The sequence below is a fragment of the Prinia subflava genome, chromosome 16 (assembly GCF_021018805.1).
Source record: "Prinia subflava isolate CZ2003 ecotype Zambia chromosome 16, Cam_Psub_1.2, whole genome shotgun sequence".
Classification (NCBI taxonomy): Eukaryota; Metazoa; Chordata; class Aves; order Passeriformes; family Cisticolidae; genus Prinia; species Prinia subflava.
This window is the reverse complement of record NC_086262.1, coordinates 4,524,261-4,551,541: the sequence shown is the minus strand read 5'-3', so window position 1 is coordinate 4,551,541 and position 27,281 is coordinate 4,524,261. Positions and strand designations below refer to the sequence as shown.

Below are 27,281 nucleotides of genomic sequence, written 5' to 3'. Positions count from 1 at the left end.
AAAGCCAACTATCTGCTCCAGTAGGAAATCTCTTCAATTCACAAGAAAAATGCATTTCTAGTGAAGTTCACTGTCAGGACAGTACACTTGACTGATTGAAAGGCTGTTTATTTGAGTTGTCTTAGAAAACTCATCTCTGAAATTAGACAGAAGGAAAATAGAAAGAAAAAAGAAGTGTCTTCCTGCAATAAACATTTAGAAAAAAATTGCTTTTAGAAAATTACAAATCCTGTGACTTGATACAGCATCAGGCTCGTGACATTTAAGATAATACAAGTATTTCACAGCACAAAAGCAAATCATGTAATTTAGCTTGCCTCAACAAGCATTGCCTCAGCGGGGGTCTGTAATTCAGCACAGACAAAAGATTTTATGAAGTTCTCAATATAAATACCCAGAATACTCTTGGCACAGAAAATACCTTCCCCGAGCCTGTACAATAGTCAGTTGTGGAACATTAAATGCAATCAGGAGCTGAAATCTGTAGTGGATGGGGGCAGAGTGTGTCACGTGGGCTCAGGTATGAAATCTGTATCAAAAGTAGGCACTCAAAGTTTGACAAGAGCTAATGAATGTGATTGTATGTGATTGTGTTACAGCTTCATGGCAGCCTCTAATCGCCTTTACACGCATGAGCCAGCTTATCCCTCCCGTCCCTCATGGGATGTGGTGCTGCAGTACCTCACTCACAACTGGGAAGAAGCTCAGAGCCTGCAGATCCCGTGGTTTGAAAAGGCACAGCATCCCTGCAGGTGTCTGTGTGCACTGGAGCTGGGCACACGCTGTTTTTCACAGTTGTTCTCACCTTGCAGCCCTTTGGGTCAGCCTGGCTCTGAGCAAGGAGTGGTTTGGAGTTGCAGATCAATTATCCAGAGGTTCTGAGGGGCCCCCAAGCTGGAGCTGCCCTGCAGTAGTTCCTGCAGTGGTGCTCTCAGGAGTGAGGCACAGGGATGCTGAGCGGGCCAGGGAAGTGGGGCTGGTGCTTCCCCACTCTCATCTTCCAGGGTACTTCAAAACCTCACTGGGGAGGGTTTTGGGTATTGGGAGGCACAACCAATCTCCAGGTTCCTTCTACTTTACCACAACTTGGGATTTACAATCCAGCTTGTCCTGAAAGGCGGTTTGGGTTACAAAAATACTCTGTTGTTCTCTCAGTTAGATAGAAAAGGCAGCCTTGTAATGAATGTCCAGATAGTTTACTGGGAGTCTTCACAGGGCTGGAGCAGGAATAGAAGAATTTTCTTTCCTGTTACACCAGAAACTTCTGAGGAATTATTTTGAATGATACATGCCAATATAGATAACAGTAATTAGATCAAGCTACAAAAGTGTGAAAATTTGGGTTAAATATTAGATAAACTTCCTGGTAATAAGATATACTGGGCTGTGGCATAGCCTGCCTGTGGAAGCAGTTTTGCATGCAGTTTTAGAGCTCAATTAATATATTTCTGTGTTGGCAGAGAAGGTCTACTCTTTTGATAATCTGATAGAGCATCTCTAATTCTTTCACCTTGGGTATATTAATACTGCACATAATTAAAATCGGTTCATGATAAATTAACTAATTTGCCCTTAGAGTGATCAAAGACCCTTTTGCCCTCAGGGTTCGTCATAGCTGCTGTTCCCCCCCCTCCCCACCTCCATTTTAATCATCAGTGTGAAATGTTTATTGGAGAAAGAAAAATTTCCAGGAATTAGGCTCTGAAAGTCCCCAGCTCCTGCAGCTAGTGAAGTGTAAGGATGCCCTCTGCTGAGCGTGGGCTCAGGAGTTTTGGGCTGGAAACAGAATCGTGCCTTGCTGGGTGTGGGAAGCATTGGCCCAGCAAGTTGGATGTCAGGTCAAAGTTCACTCATTCTGATGTGCATCGTGAACTGAACCTGAAGCACAACCTGCAGGTGTTTGAAGAAGTGTGGAAACTGTAGATAAATTACTCACTGAGATTTAAAAACCCCAATAGCTCAAGCATCAACTTTCTGCAGAAAGGTGAAGCACCTTTCTCATTCTGCTATCCAGTAACCTGGACATGGTGAGAAATATATTCAGTGGCACTGGAACACTTGTGCTGAGAGGTTCTAAATACATTAGAACAGTAATGTGGTAAAATATATCACTATTCTTCCTGAGAGCTTTTTTAGTCCTGCTAATGATGGTCAAGAGGAACACAATCAGAAGGCAGTCATAAATATGGCATGCATGAGTAGGTGAATCTACTTTCAAGTATTTCTTTGAAGTTTTCTCCATGCCGCGTAGTGAAGTCTGCCAAAAAAGCTTGTGGAACAAGCTTTCAAGTTCACAGAAAGTTGAGAAATGTGTGGATCCATTAGCCAAGTGAACTCTTCAAGAGGGATACCATGTTGCTTGCTTCATTTTGAAAAGATTTGGGAATTCAGAAAAACCAGAACAGCGATGGAGAGCTAATCCTGTGCTGCCAGTTTAAATCAGATCAAAATTTTCTGTTACTTTCATCTCAGTTGAGGCCAAGTCAGGACTTGTGTTGGTCTCAAATTGTTGGAGGAGGTTCAGCACCATCTTGGCTCCCTCTCCAGTCTCCTCCCTTTAGCATGCAGAGTATCACAGAGGTCACTGCCCACGTGAAACTCAGCTGTGTGCGCAATGAAAAGCAGCAATATTTTGGTGAGGCAAGTGGTGAGGGTTTGTCATTGAATTAGCCATATAAATAATTCAGAATACCTGAGGAAATTTGGAGAATGACAGGCACTGAAATATATATTAAAACCCAAAGTACTGAATTCTAATTAAAATTTATGCTAATAGCAGAATTTTCTTTTACAGAAGGTACTTTTTTTAACTCTGCCTTTAATCAACTGAGTCTAGTGCAAATAAATGATTCTGTAACAATTTACTCCAAATGTAATAGTACAATATGGCTGGGGAAATGGGCTGAGAGAAACCTCATGAAGTGCAAGGTCCTGCACCTGAGGAGGAATAACCCCGGGCAGAAATGTGTGCTGGACACTTCTTTGTCCAGTGACTGAGCCCTGGAGCAGGGTGCCCAGTGAGGCTGTGGAGTTTCCATCCTTGCAGACCTTTCAAAAGCTGTGTGGGCAACCTGGGCAACCAGCATCTGGTAGCCTTGCTTGAGCAGGGGGCTGGACATGATCACCTCCAGGGGTCCTTGCCAATCTCAGCCAGTCTGTGATAATAGCCCAGATAGCACGTTAGGCAAACGAGAGCTAAAAACAGAGATATTCTGACAGTAACCGCTACTCTTTCATGCATGGAGTCAGAGATTCAGAGCAGCAAAGTCAATGAGAGCAGCAGCTGTGGATGTGAGCAGCACAGTGGTGTCTGAGCCTTTGATACCGAGCAGCAGTGCCCAGGGCCTGGCTGTGTGTGCTGAACAGACCCAGACCTCCCTGCTGCTGTTGCAACAAGCTGGATCAGCCAGTTCACTTAAGGTGAAAATATCCTAAATCCTGAATCCTGCCACCTGAGAATAGACTACTGCAGGGGAATATAGCCATAAAAGTAATAATGTTCTAAAAAGTACATTCTGTTATGCTCTCTGCCTGTCTTTTCTAAATACTGTTGTGAGCATCTGAAAGCATCTGAGTCTGACTTCACAGCACTGCAGCAAAACCTTCTTCCATGGAAGGAATCACAGGCAGGTTTTTCCCTGCTGTTGAATGGAGAGCTTTCCATCCTCCCAGGTCCTGAACTGGCAATTCAGAGCAGTTTGATTGCCTGCTTGATTGTTTGTGAGATAACGGTGAGATTGGCAGTGGCAGGGTAATTTACTGAAGATTGCGATGTCAGACAATATCCAAGGGGGCTCGTGAGCATAAAGATGTGATTCGCATGACTGACAGGAGCCTGAGGGATTGATATGCCCATTCCAAGTTCATGGTGTCATCACAAGTGCTTGGCTGCAGCATCCCATAATCGGCTGCATGATGAGGTCATCGTAGGCAGAACTTCTGCTCTCCCCTAATGACAGGTATAGCCAAAATACGATGAAGCTGGAATGGGTAAATGTAAATTTGTCAGAGGGAGTCATTTATGTCCTGTGATTTCCCTCTGCTATTTCTAGTGTGTTGAGAGGATTTCCTTGCCTGGTGGTCATCTGAGAACTGAGAGGACTAAACAGTGGGCAAAGCTCAGTTTGTAGTTGTGGAGGTCTCACAGACTGGCAAGGAAGCTGAGAAATTCTCAGAGCTTAACAGAAAAACTGCCTTGAGTTATACCCTGAAGCTAATGATGTCCTCAGAACGATTATATAAAGGGGAGAGAAAATGAACTGTAGCAAAACAGAAAGTTCCTGCAGCCTCGTTGGAGAGGGTTTCAAGACGAATGGAGCTCTTAATGTGAAAAGGCGAGTGACCTTAAAGCAACATATAGCTCTCACAACAAGGTAGTTTGTCTCACTTAAATCTCCTTGGAGGCCTGAATGAAACATTGTCAGCATGCCTTGGCAATTTTGTTTTTAAATCAGGTCAGGCACAGTCATTTCAGGCAGACACAGTGGGTTGGAAATACAAGGCTAATTGTAAAATAAGAAAGTTTTTTATAGTTTTAGATTTTTTTTTCTTTAGGTTGTTTCTCCAGTTATCACTGTGCAGGTCTGTTGTGCACTTGAAGATCCTGAAAATGCATGAGTCATGATCTTAACCTAAGGTACTTTTGTCTGCTTCCCCACTGGAATGCTCTCTCCTGTGTATGATTTTCAGTGTGTGCTCAGGCCATATTTGTATTCAAAAATCAGATTGATAAACCTTGGGAAGTTTTACAGATATAAGTAGATTGCAGATTGAACTCCTGATTCTTGCCAGAGTAGATGAACAAATGTTTCTAAATTGTTAGAGATGATAATATTTTAAAGCAAATAGTTGTTAATTTCTAAATCATAGTAGAACTCCATTGAGAGAACATATTTCAGTTAAATAATTATACCAAATGAAGAGATGATGATAGAGTCGTTACTGTACGTGCTAAAATTGTTTATTATCCAAGTATACAGATTGATATCCCTCTTGGTTCCCTTTTAATTTCTGGTGTTAAAATTCTGGGTTTTTTTCTTAAAAATGCATCTTAAGAAATATTTTTGATGGACAACCAAATCTGCAATATGATGACTGAACCCACCAACTTTGTGATTGATCCTTCCTCACTCAAGCATGCACACAAGTTTTGAGCCAGGTATCCACAGGAGGTGGGAGTTCCAGCAGCCCTTCCCTGGGAACTGCCAAAACAGCTACAGTGTAATTTTTATTTTACTTTGGTAATGAGAACTTTCTGATCCTCAGCTCCTCTCAGCTCCTCAAACAGAGCAAACGAAATCAAACAGCATCGTTCTCAAGACAAAACCAAAACAAAACAAACAAAAAAACCCAGCCAAACAAGTGAATAACCTAAACAAATATCCTTTATAACTTCCATTTCCTTTTGCCTGATTTCAGCCCTTGATAGATTTCTTCTCTGGGATTTATTCTCATCTAACCCTGGTTTACATAAATCACTGTGGTTTTTAAGCAGTGTGCTCAAAAGCATCCTCCTCATGGCCCTCTTGACTGAATTACCAGGTTTAGGGCAGGGGGATGGGGTGAAGAGTGAACTTCAGCAGTTTTTCCCGGAGCCTCAAGCTTTCCATGGGCACTACTTCTCCCCAGCCCTGTGCTGGATCTCAGTGCCTGTTGCCTTGCAGATGGCCTGGTGGACTGCCTGGACCCCGACTGCTGCCTGCAGGCCACCTGCCAGAACAGCCTGCTGTGCCGGGGCTCGCGCGACCCGCTGGACATCATCCAGCAGAGCCACGCCGGCGCGCCCGCCGTGCGCTCCTTCTACGACCGCATCAAGCTGCTCGTGGGCAAGGACAGCACCCACATCATCCCCGGGGAAAACCCCTTCAACAGCAGGTGAGAAAAACCCTCCAAGGGTAGGTGAGAAAACCCCTCCAGCTGCAGGTGGCAGCTGGGAACGTGACACCGGCTCGGTGTGGTTGCTGTAGGGGAAAATTTCTGCCGGCGATTTTATTTGTGTTTTAACGAGGTGCTGCTTTCAGTTGCTTCATCTCAGGCACTGATCACACTGAGGCCGCGCTGTTGCAGTTTATGATGTGGCCTCTAGTTTATAACATTGAGTTTTATTAGTATTTTGACATTCTGGCAACACCCAGAAGGTTTCTTCCACTGAGTAGGAACTTCTCAGGTTTACATTTTATGAAGACTGCAGTCTAGAGAAAGGGAAAACACAAACTAGTTTCCAGTTAATTTTTAATGTAGTGCCATTAACACAAATTTCAACAGTGGAATAGTATTTCAAATAAAGATCCATTGATTTATGGAGTTTTATTATTTATTCCTTCCATAAAACCATTTTACTTGTCAAATTGATCCACCTGACTAGGTTTTCTTTTTCTTCTTGTTTTTTTCCTTTTTCTGTGCTTGTTTTCTAAGATTATTAATTATATATTTGCAATGAATCTAAAAGCCGGCACATCATTAATTGATATTTGATGCCACTGTATGCTTACAAGAAGATTGGTATTTATCAATATTATATAAATAGGTCTCCATGGAAAGATGCTAAGAAATTGATGAGTATATTGATTGTGTTCATATCACCAAAGTTAAAACTGAAGAAAGAGCTTCATTTGACATAACACCCAAAAGATTGCACTTCATCACAGGAAACTGTTTTCTCAGTCAGGATCCCATTCCAGGCTTAGTGGGTGATGTAGAGCATGTCTCTAAATATTTGTCTGTGAAAAGAGGATCATAACATTTCTGGATACACCAGGCAGGTCCCCATTGCATTCACCCCTATGCTGCACACAATCATTTCCATATTCCATCAGGAAACCCCTGTTGGATCTACTCTATGTAATACAGATTTTATGCTATTCTATAAAATACTCCATGCATACACACATGGAGTCTTTAAAAAAAAAAAATTTAAAACTTTTCTGTTTTCACCTAAATTTGTGGTAATTTTTCTTTTTTAAACCTGGAAGTGTTTAAGGCTGGTTTGGACGGGATTGGAGCAGCCTGATCTAGTGGAAAATGACCCTGCTCATAGCAGAGGGTTGGAACAAAATGATCTTTAAGGTCCTTTCAGACCCATTCTATGATTCTATGAATTAGTGCTCCAGACTAAACAGGAGCAGAGCGTTTCAATCCTGAGGCTCCTTTAAAACAAAATCTCACTGGAAAATTTAGATTTTTTTTTTTACTGCTCCTCATGGTAGGAGTTCTGCTTTATTCATCTGAGCTACACCGCAGATTTTAACATATCTTTGCAAATGACCTATTAATGATGTTAAAATTGGCCTTTACCTCTAAGTTTTGAAGGTACTTCTGATAATTCTATGGTTCAGCTGTTATTTTTGGTACCAATCTTAGACAAATCTAAAGCATAGTGTCAAATTGTAAGTTTGAGAACTAATGAGTCTCTCTTTTAAAAGTGCCACAAAGTTCAGCTCTCAACTTTTCTATATACTGAAGTTGTCACAGTCTCAAAAAGTAGTTACCATGTTTGTAAGCTCTTTGCTTAGCTCAGTCTGTCATTCTGTTGAAAGACATGAAAAAGTGGGACAAAATAATGGTTTGGGTTTTTTTTTCCAGTCTTAATATGAGAAAAAAAAAGTTATTTCCTACTCTGCTATAGCAATAAATAACAAAATTTATGATTGCAAAAATAGGTAAATCTCAAATTTTTTTTCTGTGCAGAAACAAGGTGAAATGACATTTTCATGAGGGAAAAAAAGCTATGTTTTTACACATTTAAATTCCTTGGTAAAAAACCAAAAAAGTCTTTTATCAGTTCAATTAGTCTGTTACACTTTTAAAAGATTACTAAAGAATGTGATTTTATATGTGACTATTAGTCAAAACATTGCTTCTTATAAATCCATATCTTAGCTACATTTTACCTTATTCTAATATCTATTGTGTTCCTTATTTATAATTTTAGAAATACAAAGGAATATTATTGACCAAAATATTTTATTAGAATTATTTCCTGAAATGTTAAAATTGAAGGTAGAAAAAATTAAGTCATTGGCATTATTAGTTTTCTTCTGCCATCTGACAATTTCTTTCTAAATCTACTTTCTGCACAGTTTCCCTAGAGAAGCTTGACTGACTTTTCTTCCTGCAACTATTTCTGTGTGTTTGTCACATAAAATAATTCAAGCAAAATGAATAATGCCAAGACAATTATCTTGGTCCAATGTGTTCCCAAGCAGATTTTTCTCAACAGGTTTCAATTTCTATTAAATTCCATATTCAGTTACAAAATGTTGGGTTTGCAAATTAAAAATTGACCTGAAGGGTCAAGAAGCACTTGAAAGAAAGAAAACTTAAAGAAGCACTTAAAAGAAAAGTAACAGAAACGACTCATTTTTATTAATTAGATTTTTTTAATGTAATATTGAAGAAAATGTTACACCCTGTTTGGAATAAAAATATGAGGAAATAGTTGTTAAATAGCCAATAAAATACAGTTAGAAATGTACATCACAGCCCCTGGACATCGCAGAGCAGGCAGAAAAGAGCTGCAGACAATCCCTGGTGTGAGTGATGAAAGGAGCTGTTCTCTGCCAGGGGCCCTCCCAGAGCCCAGCCTGATGTGTCAGTGTCCAGCAAAGCTCCGCCCAGCTTAATCCTCCTGTCCGGCTCAGCCTGGGGCCAGGCATTCCCAGTTTAGGCTGCTGTGCCTGGAGCCTGCTGAGCTTCGGGAGCAGCCCCAGTCCTGTGGGAAGGGGCTCTTCATTCCCTGCCTGTCAGCTGAGCAGAGTTGGTGGCTCGTGCTGGAAGCACAGACTGATGAATATATCAATCTTTTCACCCATGACTGCAGCAGAGTGCAATTTTACAGTCCCTGAGATTATGGGTTAAGAAGACTTCACTCTCTCCCTGTTTTCACCTTCTCCGGTTTTCCCATTTCCAGTGTAGCACTGGAAGCCATCTACAAAGAGCTTTTCCTTTTCCATTGCCTTTTTACCAAACAGCCTCCCCCCTCCCCAGATCTGCTTCTCTCAGGGTACAGGGAAGATGGAAGGGAAAGGAGCCAGGGGCTGGAAACTCCTCACCAGCTGGGAGCATCAGCACTTTGTGCCCGCTGTGCACTTAGCAGCAGCAAAGCTCTTGCCAAAGAGAAAAAACCGACTGTGCCTCTTAGAGGAATAGCTCATCTTCATCTCCCTTAGGTTAAACAAAGCTGCTTATCCTGCTGGCTAAAGAAACGCTTTGTCTTGCCTGTGTGTAAAGCTTGGACTTTAAACCAAATCCTCCTCTTGGCAAAGTGCAAGCAAGTGTTCCAAATCAGGCCGGAATGCAGTGTACAAACATCAGTCGTTCCCTAAGATGAGGGAATTTGAACCTGGACGTGAAGAATTGGTCATATAAAACAGAGATGTGGCATTGCACCGTATTTGTCAAGTGTGTTAGACACCCACATGCGTGGTGTTGGACACTGTAGGGAGGTTTTGGAGTCTCAGTGTGGCTGCAGGGGCACAGCTTTGGCCTGGATGAATGTGAGGGAGCTTTGTGCTCTGCAGAGCCTCGTTAGACAATGAGGCAAACCCTTGTTAGGCAAGAACAGCACTGACTGCCATTCTGTGTACACTTCTCACTGCATACACAAGCACTTCCTTGATTTAGGTGTATAGAGGGAGCTGGGTAATATTGTGGTCCCTCAGTATTCCAAAAACGCTTGGAGTAAACTGTCTTTAGAGTAAATGAGGTACAACTGTTCCATTACTTCACTTATAAACAACATAACTTCCCTTTTGTAATTAGCTTTAATACCTTTAATTCTCTTTCTTTTTCAGTCTGGTGTCTCTCATAAGAGGCCAAGTGGTGACTACAGATGGGACTCCTCTAGTTGGGGTCAACGTGTCGTTTGTCAAGTATCCAAAGTACGGCTACACCATCACTCGTCAGGATGGCACGTGAGTGTCCCTGCTTCACTGAGCCCCTGTTTGCTGCCGTGGCTTTGCTGATTAACAGATGGTGTGATCTAATGGAACCATGTGGTACCAGGCATTGCCTTCCTCCCAGGGCAAGGAGCTATTAAGTAAACACAAAAGTAATTTTTCACACGGCATTTTGAATACTAACTGCATGTAAATACGAACGGGCTGACTTCTGATAATGACGTGTTAGCAGGCAGACTCCTTTCAAGTAAATTGTTCTGTATCTATGAAAACATTTGTGGGCTACAGCAATATCCAACTGAGACAAGAAATATTTTATTTTAAAATGCAGAGCAGGCTAACACTTCTAGGAAAAAAGAAAGCATCATTATAGAATAGTATATTTTGTTAAAATTTCCCTTCTGCTTCTCTTTGTTTTTGAAGATACACTCTCTTTTGAGTTTCTTCAGGGTAGAATGTAATCAAAAGATTCTAATTGAATATATTTAAACAATTTCCTGCTGTGCAAAAAAGTGCTTTTCCCCCCTTGTACCAGCTTATTTGAAATGCGCACAAATTCAGATAAACAAAAGTCAGTGTGTCATGGTTTATCTGGTTTACTGGCTGTGGTAACTAAAACAGTCTATCTGATGCAGGCATTGTAAAACATTTGCCATTTTATCTTGATCTTGCATAAAAACGATGGAATTGATATAATTAATAGGAGTGAACTGAACTATAGGAAGTATTTAAGTCCCATATTTTCCAGAATATGAATCTGTTATAATAAAAGTATGATCCTGATTTCAGTAGTTTAAAATTGCAGTAAATGGTAAGATGAAGTGTATTTAAACCTGCATAGATTATTGACCTCATTGAGTAATTTATTACATTGTCAGCATTTACATAGAACAGCTGATACCTGCTTCTGTTGTCAGAACAACCTGGAAGCATTTCTCACTTAAGCCGGGTTTCAAATGCCTGTGCAGCTCCACATTACTGCTGTGATTTTGTAGGGTGTTGGGAGTAAACACCTAATTTCTCTGAAAGATGATAGATCAGTTATTTTGGGGACAGGAATTCTTACTTGTAGAACACTTCTCATTACTGTTCTCTTACTGCCATGAGTCCCATTCTATGCTTGAGGGACAGGATCTTTTAGGAAAAGGGGAATTCAGTGCCCAGCTCAGAATGCACTTGGCTTCTCTGCAGTTTCTATATAAAGGCGACTTGAAATAGTAAATGTGGTGGCTTGTTTGTTGGGTACTTTTAAAATTATTTAATGTAGAATTTATAATATTATCAGAATGAGCTTGTCCAGGTAACTTCAGATCATTGCTTGACTTTGCTGGTTTTCAGCTTAGTTTAGTGGCCAGAGGTTCACATCCCATTATTGATCATGGGAGTCATTACATTTAAAACATAATCATGGTCTGCTCACTCCCCCTGCCTCTGGTGGTGTGGGGAGAGAATCACAAGCGTAAAAGTAAGAAAAATCTTGCACTGAGATAAAAGCAGTTTAATAACTGGAATAATAATTGTAACAACTATAGTGAAAAGGAAAATAACAGAAAGATAAATTAATGCCCAGCCAGATTCTGAGCAGCTTTCCCCCTAGTTTGTATAATGAGAATGGCACTGTACGATTTGGGATATCCCTTGGTGCCAGCTGTGTCCCCTCCCAGCCCCATTCTGCTCCCTGGCGGGATGGGGTGAGGAGGAGGAAAGGCCCTTACTCTGTGTAAGCACTGCTCTGCTGTAATAAAAGCATCCCTGTGTTATCAACATTATTCTCATCCTGAATCCAAAACTCAGCACTCAGCTACTAGGAAGAAAATGAACTCTATCCCAGCCAAAACCTGACAAATACCCATCACTGTTGGCATGCCTCTACAGCTGTCTCATTAGCCAGGAATGTTATTACTGGAGTTACTCAGTCTTGTCACTTCTAAAGGCCACACTTTTCTAGGTTTGACTTGGTTGCAAATGGTGGAGCGTCCCTGACACTGCACTTTGAACGGGCCCCGTTTATGAGCCAGGAGAGGACAGTGTGGCTGCCGTGGAACAGCTTCTATGCCATGGACACCCTCGTGATGAAGACAGAGGAGAACTCCATTCCCAGCTGTGATCTCAGTGGCTTTGTCCGTCCCGATCCGGTCATCATCTCATCACCGCTTTCAACTTTCTTCAGTGACGCTCCCAGCCGCAATCCCATCGTGCCAGAAACCCAGGTGAGAGCAGTGTGAGTGGAAAGGTACAGAAATCAGGTGACAGTTCTGAGCACAGGGCCACCACGTGTCCCCTGCAATTGCTACTGCTCCTGTTTCTGCAGAGCTGCATTTGTTCTGACAGGTACCAGGTTTTCTAATGAGGGCTGCAGGAGATATCCCAGGTTTATGTCACCCAGGCACATTTATCTTTGATTACCTTGTACCCTCCCGTTATCATACAACATATCAAGAATATCTGGGTGTTTCAGTTGCCAGCTTAGGTATGTATGAGAATTTTGCAAAGGCTTGGCATGTGGTGCTGACCACAGACTGTTTCCTTATTTCTTATTTAGGACAAAGGCAAACTCTATTGGTGCTGTTTTTTACGTCTGTATTCAGTTAAGCTTTATACTCTTAGTGGAAGTTGTAGGTTCCTATGATATTTCTCATGCTTCCTTTGCATATATCTTGCAGTAAGACTGCTTGAGATTATTTGCCCTTTTGCCAATAGTGGGCTCTTCAAAAGATGTGTACACAGACAGCAAATAATTATTTGTCAGAAATGTCAGCTGATCTGTGTTGGTTTGAGGACATTCACTGCCAGTAAGAGAAAGACATAAGTTTGTAAGAATACACAAAGTGATGAATTTAAAAAGAAATCATGAATGTAAAGTGTTTGATCTCTTTCCTACCCAGGTTCTTCATGAAGAAATTGAGATCCCTGGCTCTAGTATAAAGCTCAGCTACCTGAGCTCCCGCACTGCTGGATACAAATCCTTACTCAAGATCATCATGACTCAGACACTTGTGCCACTGAATCTGATCAAAGTTCATTTGATGGTGGCAGTAGAAGGGCATTTGTTCCAAAAATCATTCCAGGCATCTCCCAACTTGGCATATACATTTATCTGGGACAAAACAGATGCCTATGGTCAGAAGGTTTATGGGTTGTCAGATGCTGTAGGTAAGTCTGCATTTACAAGCTCCAAAACTTTCCAAGTAACACCTATAATTCTAAATAAGAAAACTGCAAACTTCCTTATGGAGGAGCAAATGTAGGCTGAACAGTTCTTTTACACATTAAAGATCATATTCAGAGGATCTCAGCTCCATCAGCATGTCTGGGTTTCCTGCCCAGTTCCTGACTTCTAAGGTTTAGACCAGGCAATAGGAAAAACTGGCCACAGGAACTTGGGTGAAACCTAATCCATCATGACAATTTTATTTCCTTTAGTTATAAAATGATTCTCGTGCTGGACTGGCTGGCAGTCTGCAGTGCATTTGGGTTTTCACACATGCCCTTATTGTAGTCTCTTGTGGTATAACACATTTGAAATGAAAATGCTGTTCCTCTAATGCTGTTCAGTCTTGTAGTTCTACAGCTATTTTTAGTTAGCTTGGTTCTAGTGGGTGGGAAGAAGAGTGATCATTATAATATTTTTCAGTTTTCATTGACTGAATAATTTTGATACAACAGGGTTAAAAATGAGCATCAGACAGGCTGTGGAAAGAGCAGCTTTTTTATTTTTATATCTTAATTATTTTCTATATATTCTAAATTCTTCTTTGCTATGGCTTTTCTTTCTTATGTTGCTGCATGGGATATTGCTTTCCTGTGTGATGCTTACAGTGCAATTGGGCTTAAATACACACAAAGTTTTCACTACCCTTTGGTATGTGGTATATAAAATGGATACACTAAATAAATGCTGTGAACATCTGGCAAATTAAGAATTTATCTTGTCCTGCTATCTGATATTTTTAATTATTTAATATAATTTTACTATATTTTAAAAATTTTATTTCCCACTCTCCTCTCAGCAAACCCATCACTTCCCAGTGTGAGCTATTAAAACAGAAGTGATCAGATCCCTGCAGAGTACATGTGAATGAAGTTTCAAATTTGTGTCTAGTCAAAGATCTGAATATAATATTGTAGAATAAAAGTGAAGAATATAATCACTCCATCTTCTTGAGGGGGCTGGGGGACTGGAATACTTGATGACTTGAATGTGCTCTGGACATTTAATTCAGTGTTTGTTCAGCAAGTATATTAGATTTTATTTTATTTCAGTGTCTGTGGGTTTTGAATATGAGACTTGCCCCAGTCTCATTTTATGGGAGAAGAGGACAGCACTGCTGCAAGGATTTGAACTGGATCCTTCAAACTTGGGAGGATGGTCTCTGGATAAACATCATGTACTTAATGTCAAGAGTGGTGAGTTAGTTCATTCCATGTGTTTGCTGTCCTATATGGAGTTTTATTTGCTTTATACTTACTCTTCCAAAAATGTGATTTCTCCACTCTTTGTTTCATCTTTAGCTCAGTAAGGTATGAGGCATATTTCAGTTGTCAGAATTTTTTTGTAGAATTTCAACACATTTTTTCTTGTTCATCACAGCCTGAATTTCTCAAGTCCTAATCTTTATCCTTTATTCTATTTTTTGTTTATTCTCCTATCATATCTTTCAATCTTCCCTGTATTCCTCATGTTAACCACATCTGTTCCTGGCTCCTTTGCCTTGACCTCCTTTTCCCCCTGACCTGAGATGGAGCTTACAAGGAGTACGAATCTGTGACAAGATACTGAGTCTCCCTTGTCTTTCTCATTAGTCACCTCTTTGTTTTTTCCTCACTTTTTTTTTTTGTCTTTCCATATCCTAAGCTGAATCTTCGTGATCCTTGTATTTTACCAACAATTCTTTGGGAGCTGAATGCTCAGCATACATTTTATTGTTCCCTGCAAAGTGTTGTTTGCAGCCCTCCTGCTGACCATTACCAAATACCAAAGTGTATTTCTGCTTAACAAATCTCAAGTATTGTTCAGAATTGGCAAGGTCAGGCTATTTGAACTCACTTCCAGTGCTGGGCAGTGGATCCACATTTGGGCAGTAGATGCCAACAGAGAGTGTTGCCACCAGTGGGGAGCCAGAGAAAGGGTCATACAACTTCATTCCCACAAGAACATGAGGCTGAAAGTTTCCAGCCAGATTTCCACAGTTTTTGATGACACAGAATATGGTCACACTGTCAGAAAATCCATTCCCTTCTTGGAGCAGGGGCCTGCTCTTTGAACAAATATTTTGAGGATAAATCCTATCTTGAAGGTATTTTCTTGAAGTCTAATAGAGATCTGTACCACCAGCTTCCCTCTTGCCTTTTATCATTGATCCTTAGCAGCCCTTCTGGGAGCTTCATCTTTCTCCCATCTTTTCATTTTCTGAGCTATCATCTTCTCTGGTGCCTCCATTTCTCATTTTCCATTTTCCATTAAAAAAAGTGTGAAAGACTGAGAGGCGGAAAGAGAACAGTAAGGTTGGCACTGAATTCCAAGCAAAACATGGTACAGGAAACCGGAGTGAGACACAAATAAGGAACAGCTCTTCTCCACCCACTCAGAAACCATCTAAACCACAGCCCCAGGCCAGAGCTGTGTGGCAGGGTTTTCTTTCATAACAAATGCCAAAGGACTCTGAGTGTTGGTTTGGTTCTGTGGGTGTGTATGTGTGGGGGTTTTAGCACTGAATCTTCATTACACCTTTATTTTTACTGCCGCGAAATCCTTGTGCTCTTTTTGCACCATTGAAAAACCAAATGCCGGAGTCATTTCAATGTACAGTTCTTAAAAGGAGCTGTTGAAAAGAAAACAGCCTCAAGTCCCCTGCAATGTACAGTGGTAATAACCACTTCTTCTGCTCTCTGTCCTTAGGTATATTGCACAAAGGCAACGGAGAGAATCAGTTTCTCACCCAGCAGCCAGCTGTGATAACCAGCATTATGGGGAACGGGCGCCGCAGAAGCATCTCCTGTCCGAGCTGCAATGGGCTGGCAGAAGGGAATAAGCTCTTGGCCCCTGTAGCACTGGCAGTGGGTATTGATGGAAGTCTCTTTGTTGGGGATTTTAACTACATTCGGCGTATCTTCCCCTCCAGGAATGTCACGAGCATACTGGAGCTGAGGTAAGGCTTAACCTCAGCACTTCACTTCTGGAGCCTGTGCTCAAATCAGCCTTTACCATTACTTTTTATAATTTTGAAAAACATTGTCACTTTTCAACCTATTTAAATTCCAGTGGAGAAATGGGGCACAGAAATGCATAGTTCAAAGTCTGTAACTTACCAGAGCAGTGACTAAATTGAAGGACTGAAGAGTACAAATTAACTTGTACAGCAAGTACAAACCATCTCTTTCCGTCTGGTTAGTGATCACTGATTCAGTCCTCCCTCAGTGCATCTTTCAGTTTTGTTTGAAAAGTCTGGAACTGACTGCCCTTAGGTACTGAGCCACAGGGACAGGCAAAGGTGTAACAGTCTGGTGAGGTCAGAGGGAAGGTTCTCCTGCCAGTGGTTTTGAGATCCACTTTCACATTTCTTCCCCGTGCTTGTGAGTCTTATTTCTGTAGGTTGACAAGTGCAGTTCAGGTTGACATACAGAGTCATTTTGCATCATCAGAACTCTTTTCTAAGATTGTAACTCTTTCCCCCTGTCCTGTGCCCACCTCCAACCTTAAGATATGATCACTTAATAGGGAAGGCATGAGTGTAGAATGTACCACTTCACCCATTTCTGTTCCATCTCCTTTTTTCATTCTTCTAGGAGAGGCAAGAGCTATTGCTTCAAATCCTAACCCCTGTAACTGGACCTTATACTCACAGCACTACTGAGGTATTTGCAGAAAAATGAGGAAAAATAGCGTGCCCTGGCTGTCTGCTGCCCCTCCTGGAGTCACTCAGGCAGTAGCACTGGTGCTCCTGCAAATTGGACATAGCTGCAAAGTACATTGACTGAATTTAGGTCACAAGTCTTTTTTTAATGATATGACCAATATCCAAGCCCTCTGCTTCCACATTTAGTTTTTAATTAGTGGGAAAAAGTGCAAAATGATTGGACTGTTAAAGAATAGGAGGCCTAGCTCTATTTTACACCTCTCTCCCATTCATGTCATTCCGTTGATGTCACTATTGTGAATTCTGATTCTATAGAAAAGAAAAGAGATCTGATTCAGGCCAATTCAACTCTGAAATCACTCTCTGACACCTACCTCATACACCATCAGGCTGCCTCATTATATTTTTTTTAAAAAAAAGTCATGGATCATCCAGTGCTTTCTGCTAGCAGCTCAGTTTAAACCACAGAAGGTAGCTGGCATGGAAGTGTGACCTGCTATAAATATTTATATCAATATGCACTAAAACTCTGCATTATATAGAATATGCTAATTATTTTTTCTAAGTTGTTTAGATCTTTTTAGTAAATAGGACTACAGCTTTATAGATGAAGAGAAACATTTTCAGATTAGGATAGTTCTTATAATGCATTTTTATGCACCTCACCAATATCAGCCAGTGACAGTTTCCTAGCCCACCTTATGTTTGAAAATGTTGCCTCAAAGTTTACAACTGTATTAGTGTGAGTACTTTGCTTTCTCTCTCTGTGAGAAAGATTGAGAGGAAACTTGGGTTTTCATCATATGAGGGAAAATTGAAAAGAACATCAGTAAAGAAATAGAAGATGGATTTTTATCTGCTGTTGTCCACTTCCTCCTTATCAGTCTATTTTCCATTGAATATTTTCTTTTGCTTCTGTTATAAATAGAAGCAATTAACAATGAAGGTGATGCATTGTGAGTGCTGTGGGGCAGCTGCAAAGGACTTGACATACAGATTTTTAGGATTTACAGACTTTAGGATCACAGTATGGTGTCTTTTACCCCCCGTTCCTCTAAAGGGAATTAAGGTCCATTCCAGCACACATAATCTATAGCAGTAATTGTGATTCATTGCTCATCTTGAAATCTGCATGAGTTACACGGGTAAGAGTTTGAAGATTTGAGCCATTTAAGTGTGAATGAGAGCAGAGTCTTCAGCTCATGTCAAGTAGTTTGGATTACATTGCAACCAGAACATCCACCACTATTACAAACCAAATACATCACCTTGTTTAGATTTCACGGCTGATGTAATTTTGGTTTCACATAAGCCCCTATAAATCTTGAGTGCCTTTATATGTCAGAATATCCCAGTGTGCATATTTCTTTTGCACTGTCCTTTTTGAAGGTGCCTGGTTGGAATGGCCAGCTGGAATTTGGACTCCAGCATTGGATGTGGGGCTTTACTCTGGGGCTGCAAGTTGGGGGCTGTGCCTGGAGTGCTGCAGCTCAGGAGTCACAAACCTCTGTGCTCTGTTCAGTGCATATTCCTAAATGGAAATTACATCAACACAGTGAAATGCTGTGTGAGTGGGGAATGTGTTCACTTTCTTGTGGGAAGTAGAGAGCACTTTTCCTTTGGCTTCGTGTCTGGGCAGTAAGCTGTGGATCAGTTAATGCTGCTTATCTCCCATTGTTATTGCTCTCTTAGAAGGGGCTTTTTACCCCAACATTGCCTTTGATAGGCTTAAACAGATACCAAGGAGCATCTAAACGTGCTTTAAGCAATTATTTTAGAGACTGGGAGGAGAGAAAAACAAACTACATAGTAAAAATTTGTCTAGTAATAGCCTGGTTAAAGAGGTTGTCTCCAACTGGCAGACAATAGCCAAAACCAGTGCTTCCCCCTGCCCCGTTCTGTATTCAGAGAACTGCCAGTTTCTCTCACTCCTAGCCCCCAAGCTACATATATTTCCATGTGAAAATTCTTTCAGTGGTTCAAAAAGTTTCCTAAATATGAGGGGAGGGGGGTGGGGGCAGGGGTATCCTATAGGGAATTAACTTGCAGCTCTATCCCTCCCAGTCACTCTTCATCTGTAAACTAAGCTAAGGCTAGTGCTGAAAAGAGATATCTTCTCCTGTGTCCTTTTGTAAAATAAAACAAATACTATGTTTGCTTTACCATCTATTCTTCAGCTAACTGTTTGTTCTTTTTTCTTCTGTTCCCTTTCTATAAAGAAATAAAGAGTTTAAACATAGGTAAGACATGAGCTCTTTCCCATATAATTTGATATGGTTTGTTTGCTTCATTGTGTTTGCTTTTTGTGTTGTGCTTCTTGTGTAATGTTATGTTCTTCATGTACCATATATAGAAACATTTTTATGTGCTAATTGTGTGTTATGAATATGATAAGCATTAGCAATTACAAAATGCAGTCAAAAAGCAGCCAATAAGTTCTGACAGTAATTAGAAATTTCTAGTAAAATGCAAGTATAATGAACCCCAAGCTAACTTCTAGGTAAAAACCTCTCCCTGCTGTCTATAATTGGTCAAAATGGTCAAGGTAAACTACAACAGCATTTTCACAAATGCCAGAAAGGTTTACAAAGGCACTAATGATTGCATATAGGTCAAAAACCCGTTTTCTGGTCATTAATGATTTTCTGAACCTGCTGTCCTTTGCCATAATTTAGTTTATATTTCTTTGTCAAGCACATTTAATAGCCAGCCTGTGGGGCTGGCTGTGTGCAAGCACTAGAAGCAGTCACTGTGAGGTTCAGGAGGGAGGCACAACCCTCCTGGATGTGAGGAGGGGAGCACTAGGTCTTCTGCATGGCTGCAGCATAGGAAACACTTGTGCCTCCTTTCATGCCATACCTGGGACAGGGAGGATGTTCACCCTGGAGAAAATCAAGGGCAACAACAAGAAGAGCTCTGGTAAACTGTTTCATAGTGTCCTGTGCATTAAAACCATATTTTCCATTTCTGTAATACAAGTTGATGCAATATATGGTCTGGACTAAACAGGATCATTTCCCCTTAACAATTTATTTTGGCATAATAACACCCCTAAGTATTGTTCTCTGGGTGAATTAATTCACAATTTGCTAATGATTATTGGTGATGCTGGAGGTTCCTCATTTGCTTCAACTAAGCCTAGTTCATTTTTCATCTGCTTAGAGATTTGCTCTGGACAGCTTCTCTTTTGGTTAAACTTAAAGAAAAGCTGCTGTTGAAAAATAATTTGATGAGAAGAACAGGGTGAGTGAGCTGCACTTGCTGCCAGGCCCCAGGGCCCCTCCGAGAGCAGAGTGAGGCTGCAGGTGGTGGTGACCACACGTTCACTGGGGGGGCTGGAGGCACAGACATCATTGGCAGAGGCCTCTGAGCAACACTGAATGCCATGGAAAATCTTTTAAAACAAGGTACAATCCTTGGCCTCCTATAATTCAAGTGAAAGATTGCAACAGTGTGGAGAAAAGAGAGGCAGAGGTCTTTTAATTGCTCAGATGCCAGTTTGAGAAATATTGAGTACTCATTTATAAAACAAATCCTTGTTTGAGGTAATAGACTCATCGATTCTTTGGGAACACAGTGAGTGCATGTTACCTTCCAGCAGGCATTTTCTGCCAAACTCCCTCAAAAGTTTGCTTGGAGTCTTTCACATTGTGTTCCCTTACCTAGTTCAGGAAAGAAGGAAGGGGCATGGAACAGATCTGCAGCTCCAGTGAGCTGCTCTCTGACCTGGAACAGAAGCTTGTGACTGACTCCTGGCACAGCTGCCCTGGGGGAGACTCCAGAGGAGGAAGGCAGGGTGAGCTCCAGCAGGAGAGGAGAGGGAAATATCCCATGTTCTGCCATTGCTCTTTACCCTGACTCATGTCTTATCCCATCCTGGTAGCAGCAGGGCACACCTAGGGCTGGCTGAGGGCAGAGGGGAGGCAGGGATGGGCACAGGCTGGCAAAATCATGTGTGACAACAAGAGAGACCCTCCCATTCCTGCAGGGTGGCTGCTGCTCCCCTGGGCACTGTGTGAGCAGCTCTCACTGCTGAGTCCAGCAGGACCCTCACTTCCAGGTGCAGGCAGCAGTGTCTGTGCCCAGCTCCAGTCTGTGCCTGCCTCAGGTCCCCGTTTGGCCAGGGTGGGGGCTGTGCCTTGTTTCAGAAGGGCCATGCAAAAGGCCCCAGCTGCAGGGCAGCCCCGAGCTGAGTTTGGGTGTATTTGTGAAGTACAGCACAATGCCAGGGCCACAGCAGAATGTTCTTCAGTGTAAGGGGAAAGCGTGGTGGGAGAGCAGAGCAGAGTTTCAAAGTAATGACAAACGTGCAGGTGTTTGTATGGCTCAGATACCTGAGAGACTGGAGGAGACTAAAGTGGAAAGAACTATTTTTCTATGTTGCACAGAAGACTGAGCATTATTTTGGAGGGGTGAGAAGGAATGTGATAAGGGCATAGGGAAGAGGTGCAGTCTGCTGCTGAAGATAAGGAGAGGAACTTGGGGAATAATGAGATTGTGTTCTAATCTCAAGCATGTCACTAGTTTCCCTACATAACTTTGTCTACACCACTTAACCTCTCTGTGCCTCAGTTTCCTCCTCTGTAAAATGGGTGCTACACCCATCTTTTTCAAGTACTCTGAGATCCATGCATGAAATAAACCTGCCAAGTATTTTTTTGTTTATTGTATTTCTTCATCTCTAATTTCTACACTCCTAGACTTCAGCAGATGGTATTGCCTCTGCCTACTGAATTGAGATCCAACCAATCTCCTTCCTACTTTCTACAATCTTAGAACAAACCATTATTGACCTAAACCCGTGGCATGTCAAAGACTGGCATAGAGGAAAATAACTGTAGAAAGTGACATTTTGGGGCCTCCTCATTCCTCCAAATCTGGTCATGACCACATGGCCACAGTTATCTTGGCGTGCCAATGGATCCATCTGCCGAAAGTGGCTTTATTATATTTGCAGCAATTCTGATCAAGAAATGGTTTATGTCCATCATAACTACCTCTGTATCCTCACTCTTGGAGATGGGCACTTTGGCCACATGAAACTAGGAGTGTGGATATTTGGAGGCAAATATCTCTGGTTACTGGTAAGTAACCTTCATTTTTTTCTTCCTGTCTTCATTTGTCTTCTATGCTTTGAAACCACCATTGACCTTATTTACGCTCACCCATAGGCTCCAAAGGCTGGAAAATTCACATCATGCTTAAAATCCAAATAAACTGAGCAAAACTAGCCAGGCAAGATTTTGAAAATATTTCTGCACTGCAGTTCTGTGTGTGTGAATGTATATATATTGTGAAGATTGACATTTCTCAATTTGCAGATGATTTGCTAAAGTAGTTCTAAAATGTGACAAGCTGTCAAAAAACATATATTTCAGAAGAGAAGTAGCTTTCCATATGAGCGCCCATTCCAATCACAAACTGAGGACCAGTTTTTCAATAACAGAAGGTTTGGAGTTAAAGTCAGACACTTGAGGTCTCTGGTTTGAGTTATATAACCAACTTCATCTGCTGCAAATGAGATTCTTGATAAGAATGAATGAGAACAAATTTGCTTTAGAAATAAATTTGTTATGCCTCTGCCTCCTATTTATACAAGACCTCACAAATCTTGTGGCGTAATCTAAGTAACTCAGGAGCTGATTCTTTGATCTTACTCCTATGACTTCTGCTTCCAAAGGAAGTTAAACAAGGTAGTGTGGAGGGGGAAACAGATAAGCTGAAGAGAATTGACCTGGAGCAGATCTAAAGGGCTAAAGAGATCAAGAGGAAAGACTGCTGTGCAGCTCTGGCTTATTGGGCTCTGCTGTGCAAGGTTCAGGGTAGGAGGATGAGCGAGATTTAAAATTACAATCCCCCTGAACGCTGGCCAGGCCCTAATCAAGTCAGGTCCTCAGGTGATGGTCCTTCAGACCTCCCCTCTGTACAAAGGTGTCAGACTTTCTTTCCAGATCTTTCTGTGCCTGATGAGTATCCAAGCTCTGAAAGCCTCTGAAGTTTCTAGACTGCTCAGCTGTTTCTGTTTTATGCTTTCTTTTTCTCTAAAGCAACAATCCCGCTCATAAATACTATCTGGCCGTGGACCCTGTTTCAGGCTCCCTCTACGTGTCGGACACCAATAGCCGACGGATATACAGAGTCAAGTCCCTCACGGGCACGAAGGACCTTGCTGCTAACTCTGAAGTGGTGGCAGGGACGGGAGAGCAGTGCCTGCCCTTTGACGAAGCCAGATGTGGGGATGGAGGGAAGGCAGTGGACGCAACCCTCATGAGCCCTCGAGGTAAAGGAGGAAAAGAAGCCAGAGAAAATGACTGCGTGCAGCTAGGCTGGATGTGGAAATAATTATCTGGCAATTAAATCACGCCTTGCTCGGTGATTTTTATTCTGGGCTTTAATTACAGTGGATTGGCAAGTGTTCGTGCTTTGTTTAGTTAAAGCAAACTTTATTACCCCAGCACTGAGTGCTGCAAAAGGAGAACAGAACACAAATTAGCAGGGTACTGCTCACTCCAAGAAGCAAGCATGTAAACTGGGAAAATGATTACTGTTTGAGATGCACTCTTTGGGGAGAGGAATTGCTTTCTGTGACTTTTCTCTGAGGTTTTCCTCCATGTATCTCCTGTTTCTTCAGAGTCAGAGAAAAAATTATAAGGATTTTTGCCCTTTCCACTTTATAGTTTTTGACAAAAAGTTTTCAAGATGACATAAAGATTTGGGGATGTGTTTCTTTTAAGACTTTTTCTTTCCCTCTGTTGTTTCATCTTAATTATAAGGATGAATTAGGTGTGTTGCCATGTGTTCCAAACATCTTTGGGTTTTTTCAGTGGCTGAAAATAACTAGATGCTCATAAAGGTACACAAAAATGGAAAGTCCCATTTCTTTGTATAGGAAGTAGTTTCAGTTAACATGTAGAAATTAAAAAGATGAAGCTGTATTCTGTGTTCTCTCACTGCCCAGTGGGGTGAGCACTGCAACCATTTGAGGACAGAATTTTTTAGATCAATATTTTATTTTCAGCCTGAGAAATGGACAAGGCAGTGCACCAAATCAAAGCAGGGAAGGCGAGTGGGAAAAAGGCTGCCCTCCTTCCCAGTGGCAGCAGCATCCCTGTGCTCCTCCGAGGGAGTGCCCTTCCAATCTGTGCCTTTCCTCTCTAAGGACTCACAGTGTGACAGGCATCGAACCTTCCCTTTTCTTTAGGCTGGCAACCCCTGTGTCTTCATCTGGAAACACCAGATGTTCTTTCTGCATTTGTACTGCAACAGGTCAAAGAATTTTAAAACCATCCAGAAATAATACAACAACCTCCTGTTTTCAAAAAATTTTAAAGGTATTTTAAAAGATTTCTAAAAATTCTTCATTCTCATTAGATTCTTCAGGTGAAGAAAGCAGTGCCTCAAATTTCTGAGTAAAATTAGGAGACAATTTGTCAATTGGGTTTATGTAATATATCAGAGAGTCTGAATCTAGAAATAAGCTGATGCATTCTCCTGGATCTTTGGCATGTTTGGGGGTTTCTGTGGTTTTCTTTAAAGCCCTGAAGGATAAACCTGCTTGATGCCTTTTCTTTGGCAGAACTGTGGGTTATTGGAGGGTTCCAGGACCTGTGCTCAGGTTGGGAGGGAGGAAGGAACAGGGGAACTGAACAAATTTCACCATCTTGCAAACAAGACAAAGCCTGCCTTGAAGCCAGGAGCCTCACTGCTGCACTGATGCCTGGGCTTTATTTTTGCAGGCATTGCAGTGGATAAGTATGGACTCATGTATTTTGTTGATGCCACTATGATTAGAAAAGTGGATCAGAACGGAATTATATCAACCCTGCTGGGCTCCAATGACCTAACTGCTGTTCGACCTCTCAGCTGTGATTCCAGCATGGATGTCACCCAGGTAGATTCTTACTGCACTTATTTTCCTCTCTGCCTTAGAAGAGATGGGCATCTATTTTGGATGACTGCCTGGCCACTAAGAAATACATTATGCAGCACAAGATGATAACGTATTTGATTTGTTACTGAAGTGGGTGAACCATCCTTTTTACTGTGGCTAACACAGTTTATTTATGCAACTGTAGAGAAATAAGGTTGAGATAATGGGAGTTATTGCCTTAATTGCCTGTTTTTCTGTAATTATTGTAAAGCTTCCACAATGTAGCATCCATTCTTGCACAGAAACACAATTAGCCAAAGTTACAACTGCACGTAGCTTTAATATTTCCGAAAAACAAAATCATTGTTTGAAATAGTTGCCGTTCATGACTTGGTTTCATGATTTACGCTGATAAACCCCTCACTGATTTGCTGTTGTTACACGTGGAATTTTAAGCACTAGGAGTGTACTTTTCAGTTTCGAGTTTTACAGTAATAATTTGTGCAACTCATAGGTACGGCTGGAGTGGCCTACTGATCTCGCTGTCAATCCCATGGACAACTCCCTTTATGTCCTAGAGAACAATGTTATTTTACGGATCACAGAAAACCATCAAGTTAGCATTATTGCTGGACGCCCCATGCACTGCCAGGTTCCTGGTATAGACTACTCTCTTAGCAAACTGGCTATTCATTCTGCACTTGAATCAGCCAGTGCCATTGCCATCTCACACACAGGAGTTCTTTACATCAGTGAGACAGATGAAAAAAAAATTAATCGGCTACGCCAGGTAACTACCAATGGAGAAATATGCCTTCTTGCAGGGGCAGCTTCAGACTGTGATTGCAAAAATGATGTCAACTGTAATTGCTATGCTGGGGATGATGGGTATGCCACTGATGCCATCTTAAATTCACCATCTTCCTTAGCTGTGGCCCCAGATGGTACCATCTACATAGCTGATCTTGGAAATATCCGCATTAGGGCTGTCAGTAAAAACAGGCCCATTCTTAATTCCTTTAACCAATATGAAGCTGCATCTCCAGGAGAACAGGAGCTGTATGTCTTCAATGCTGATGGGATTCACCAGTACACTCTGAGCCTCGTTACCGGGGAATACTTGTACAATTTCACCTATAGCAGCGATAACGATGTCACGGAGGTGATGGACAACAACGGCAACTCCCTGAAGGTGCGCCGGGACGCCAGCGGGATGCCCCGCCATTTACTGATGCCGGATAATCAGATTGTCACGCTGGCTGTTGGCACTAATGGTGGACTCAAGCTGGTCTCAACACAGACCCTGGAGCTCGGATTAATGACATATAATGGAAACAGTGGTCTCTTAGCAACGAAGAGTGATGAAACAGGATGGACAACATTTTATGAGTAAGAATGTTTTTGGATATATTAAGCATACATTTATTTTTCAAGTGGTAGTGAGTAGGCCCTAGACTGGCCCTGCTGCAGTTTGTTGTAGGTTTTTCACTGATACTGATGAGGCCGTTGCCCCTCAGTCCAGGGCGATGCTGGAAATGGTTAAGTGGCTTTGTGATGGCGTCAGTGGTGCTGGGTCCTTTGGGTGGATGCTGATCCCCCTAAATCCCTGCCTGGGGTTTGAGTTTGGGGCAGCTCATCCCTGCCCAGCACAAAGGACAGTGTGCCATGGCCAGAACCCTGGCTCTGTTAAGCTGCTGTTTGTGGTCAGAGCCCACAGGCAGAGCAGCCCAGCACTGCCCCTGCGGCTCCCACAGAGCCTCTCTCTAGGAACCCTCCTGCTGCACCTTCTTCTGGAACTCAAATTATCTCTCTTTCTGTTCAGCCTCATCTATTACTCATGGTTGTTAAAATGTTGATTAACTTCAATGATTGTTCGTTCCTGAGACAAGTGAGGGAATTAGATCCCCAGCTATCTGTCAGACCCCTGGTGTAACTTCCATAATTTGTAGATAACCTAAAAGCACACTGGTGTTCATGAGGATATAGATTAAACAGCCAGAACTTCCTCTTTAAATGAAATTTCATCTGAAGAGATGAGGTTCAAAAGTATGCTAAAAATCTAGAAAAACTAGTCCCATTTTTATTAGTATTTCTGCTATTCTTAGTAGTCTTATTGCCATTTTTTGATCAAAACAATTTTAAAAAGAGAAGCTAAATGACATATTGGAAAAATATATTTAAGTATGGCAAGTCTGATGCCATATATGTTGTCTGAATTGGTTCATGATTAAAAAATATTCCCCAAATCAGTGAGTAGAAGAGGAATAAGAGTTTATATTTTATTTTAAATGGCAGGCTTATTTTCAAGGTAGCAGACCAGCAATGGCGCACACCTCTTAGTTTATTGATGCATTCAGCCTGGCCCCCTGTTTTCTCCGTGTGGAGGAAAGGTGGGGAGGGCAGCGTGCAGGAGGCGGTTCCGTGCCTGGCAGTGCCGCCCTGCGCGGCGCTCCCGTCGGAAGGAGAGCGGTGCCCTCTGCTGGGCCCTGCGTGCCCGGCGCTCCCTGCTCCCCTCCCTGCCCGTTCATTCCTGCCGCTCCTTTGTCCTTCATGCTTTGCAAACATTATTTCTTTGCCACAGACTCGTTACACGAATAGCTCAATTAGCTGATCGCACGAAGGTGTTACCTGCTGATCATGAGCTCAGGTAAAAGCCCG

General features: G+C 41.9%; 1 protein-coding gene across 1 annotated transcript in view; it reads left to right on the top strand.

The window, feature by feature from the left end:
* TENM2 (teneurin transmembrane protein 2) overlaps positions 1 to 27,281 on the top strand; it is a 295,035-nt gene that overhangs the window by 247,019 nt on the left and 20,735 nt on the right. Inside the window, exons 13-21 of the mRNA XM_063413915.1 lie at positions 5,664 to 5,874; positions 9,792 to 9,911; positions 11,845 to 12,106; positions 12,782 to 13,049; positions 14,160 to 14,303; positions 15,796 to 16,045; positions 22,801 to 23,033; positions 24,490 to 24,644; positions 25,138 to 26,012. Coding sequence (XP_063269985.1) covers positions 5,664 to 5,874; positions 9,792 to 9,911; positions 11,845 to 12,106; positions 12,782 to 13,049; positions 14,160 to 14,303; positions 15,796 to 16,045; positions 22,801 to 23,033; positions 24,490 to 24,644; positions 25,138 to 26,012 — 2,518 coding nt within the window. The remainder of the gene's footprint in view (positions 1 to 5,663; positions 5,875 to 9,791; positions 9,912 to 11,844; positions 12,107 to 12,781; positions 13,050 to 14,159; positions 14,304 to 15,795; positions 16,046 to 22,800; positions 23,034 to 24,489; positions 24,645 to 25,137; positions 26,013 to 27,281) is intronic.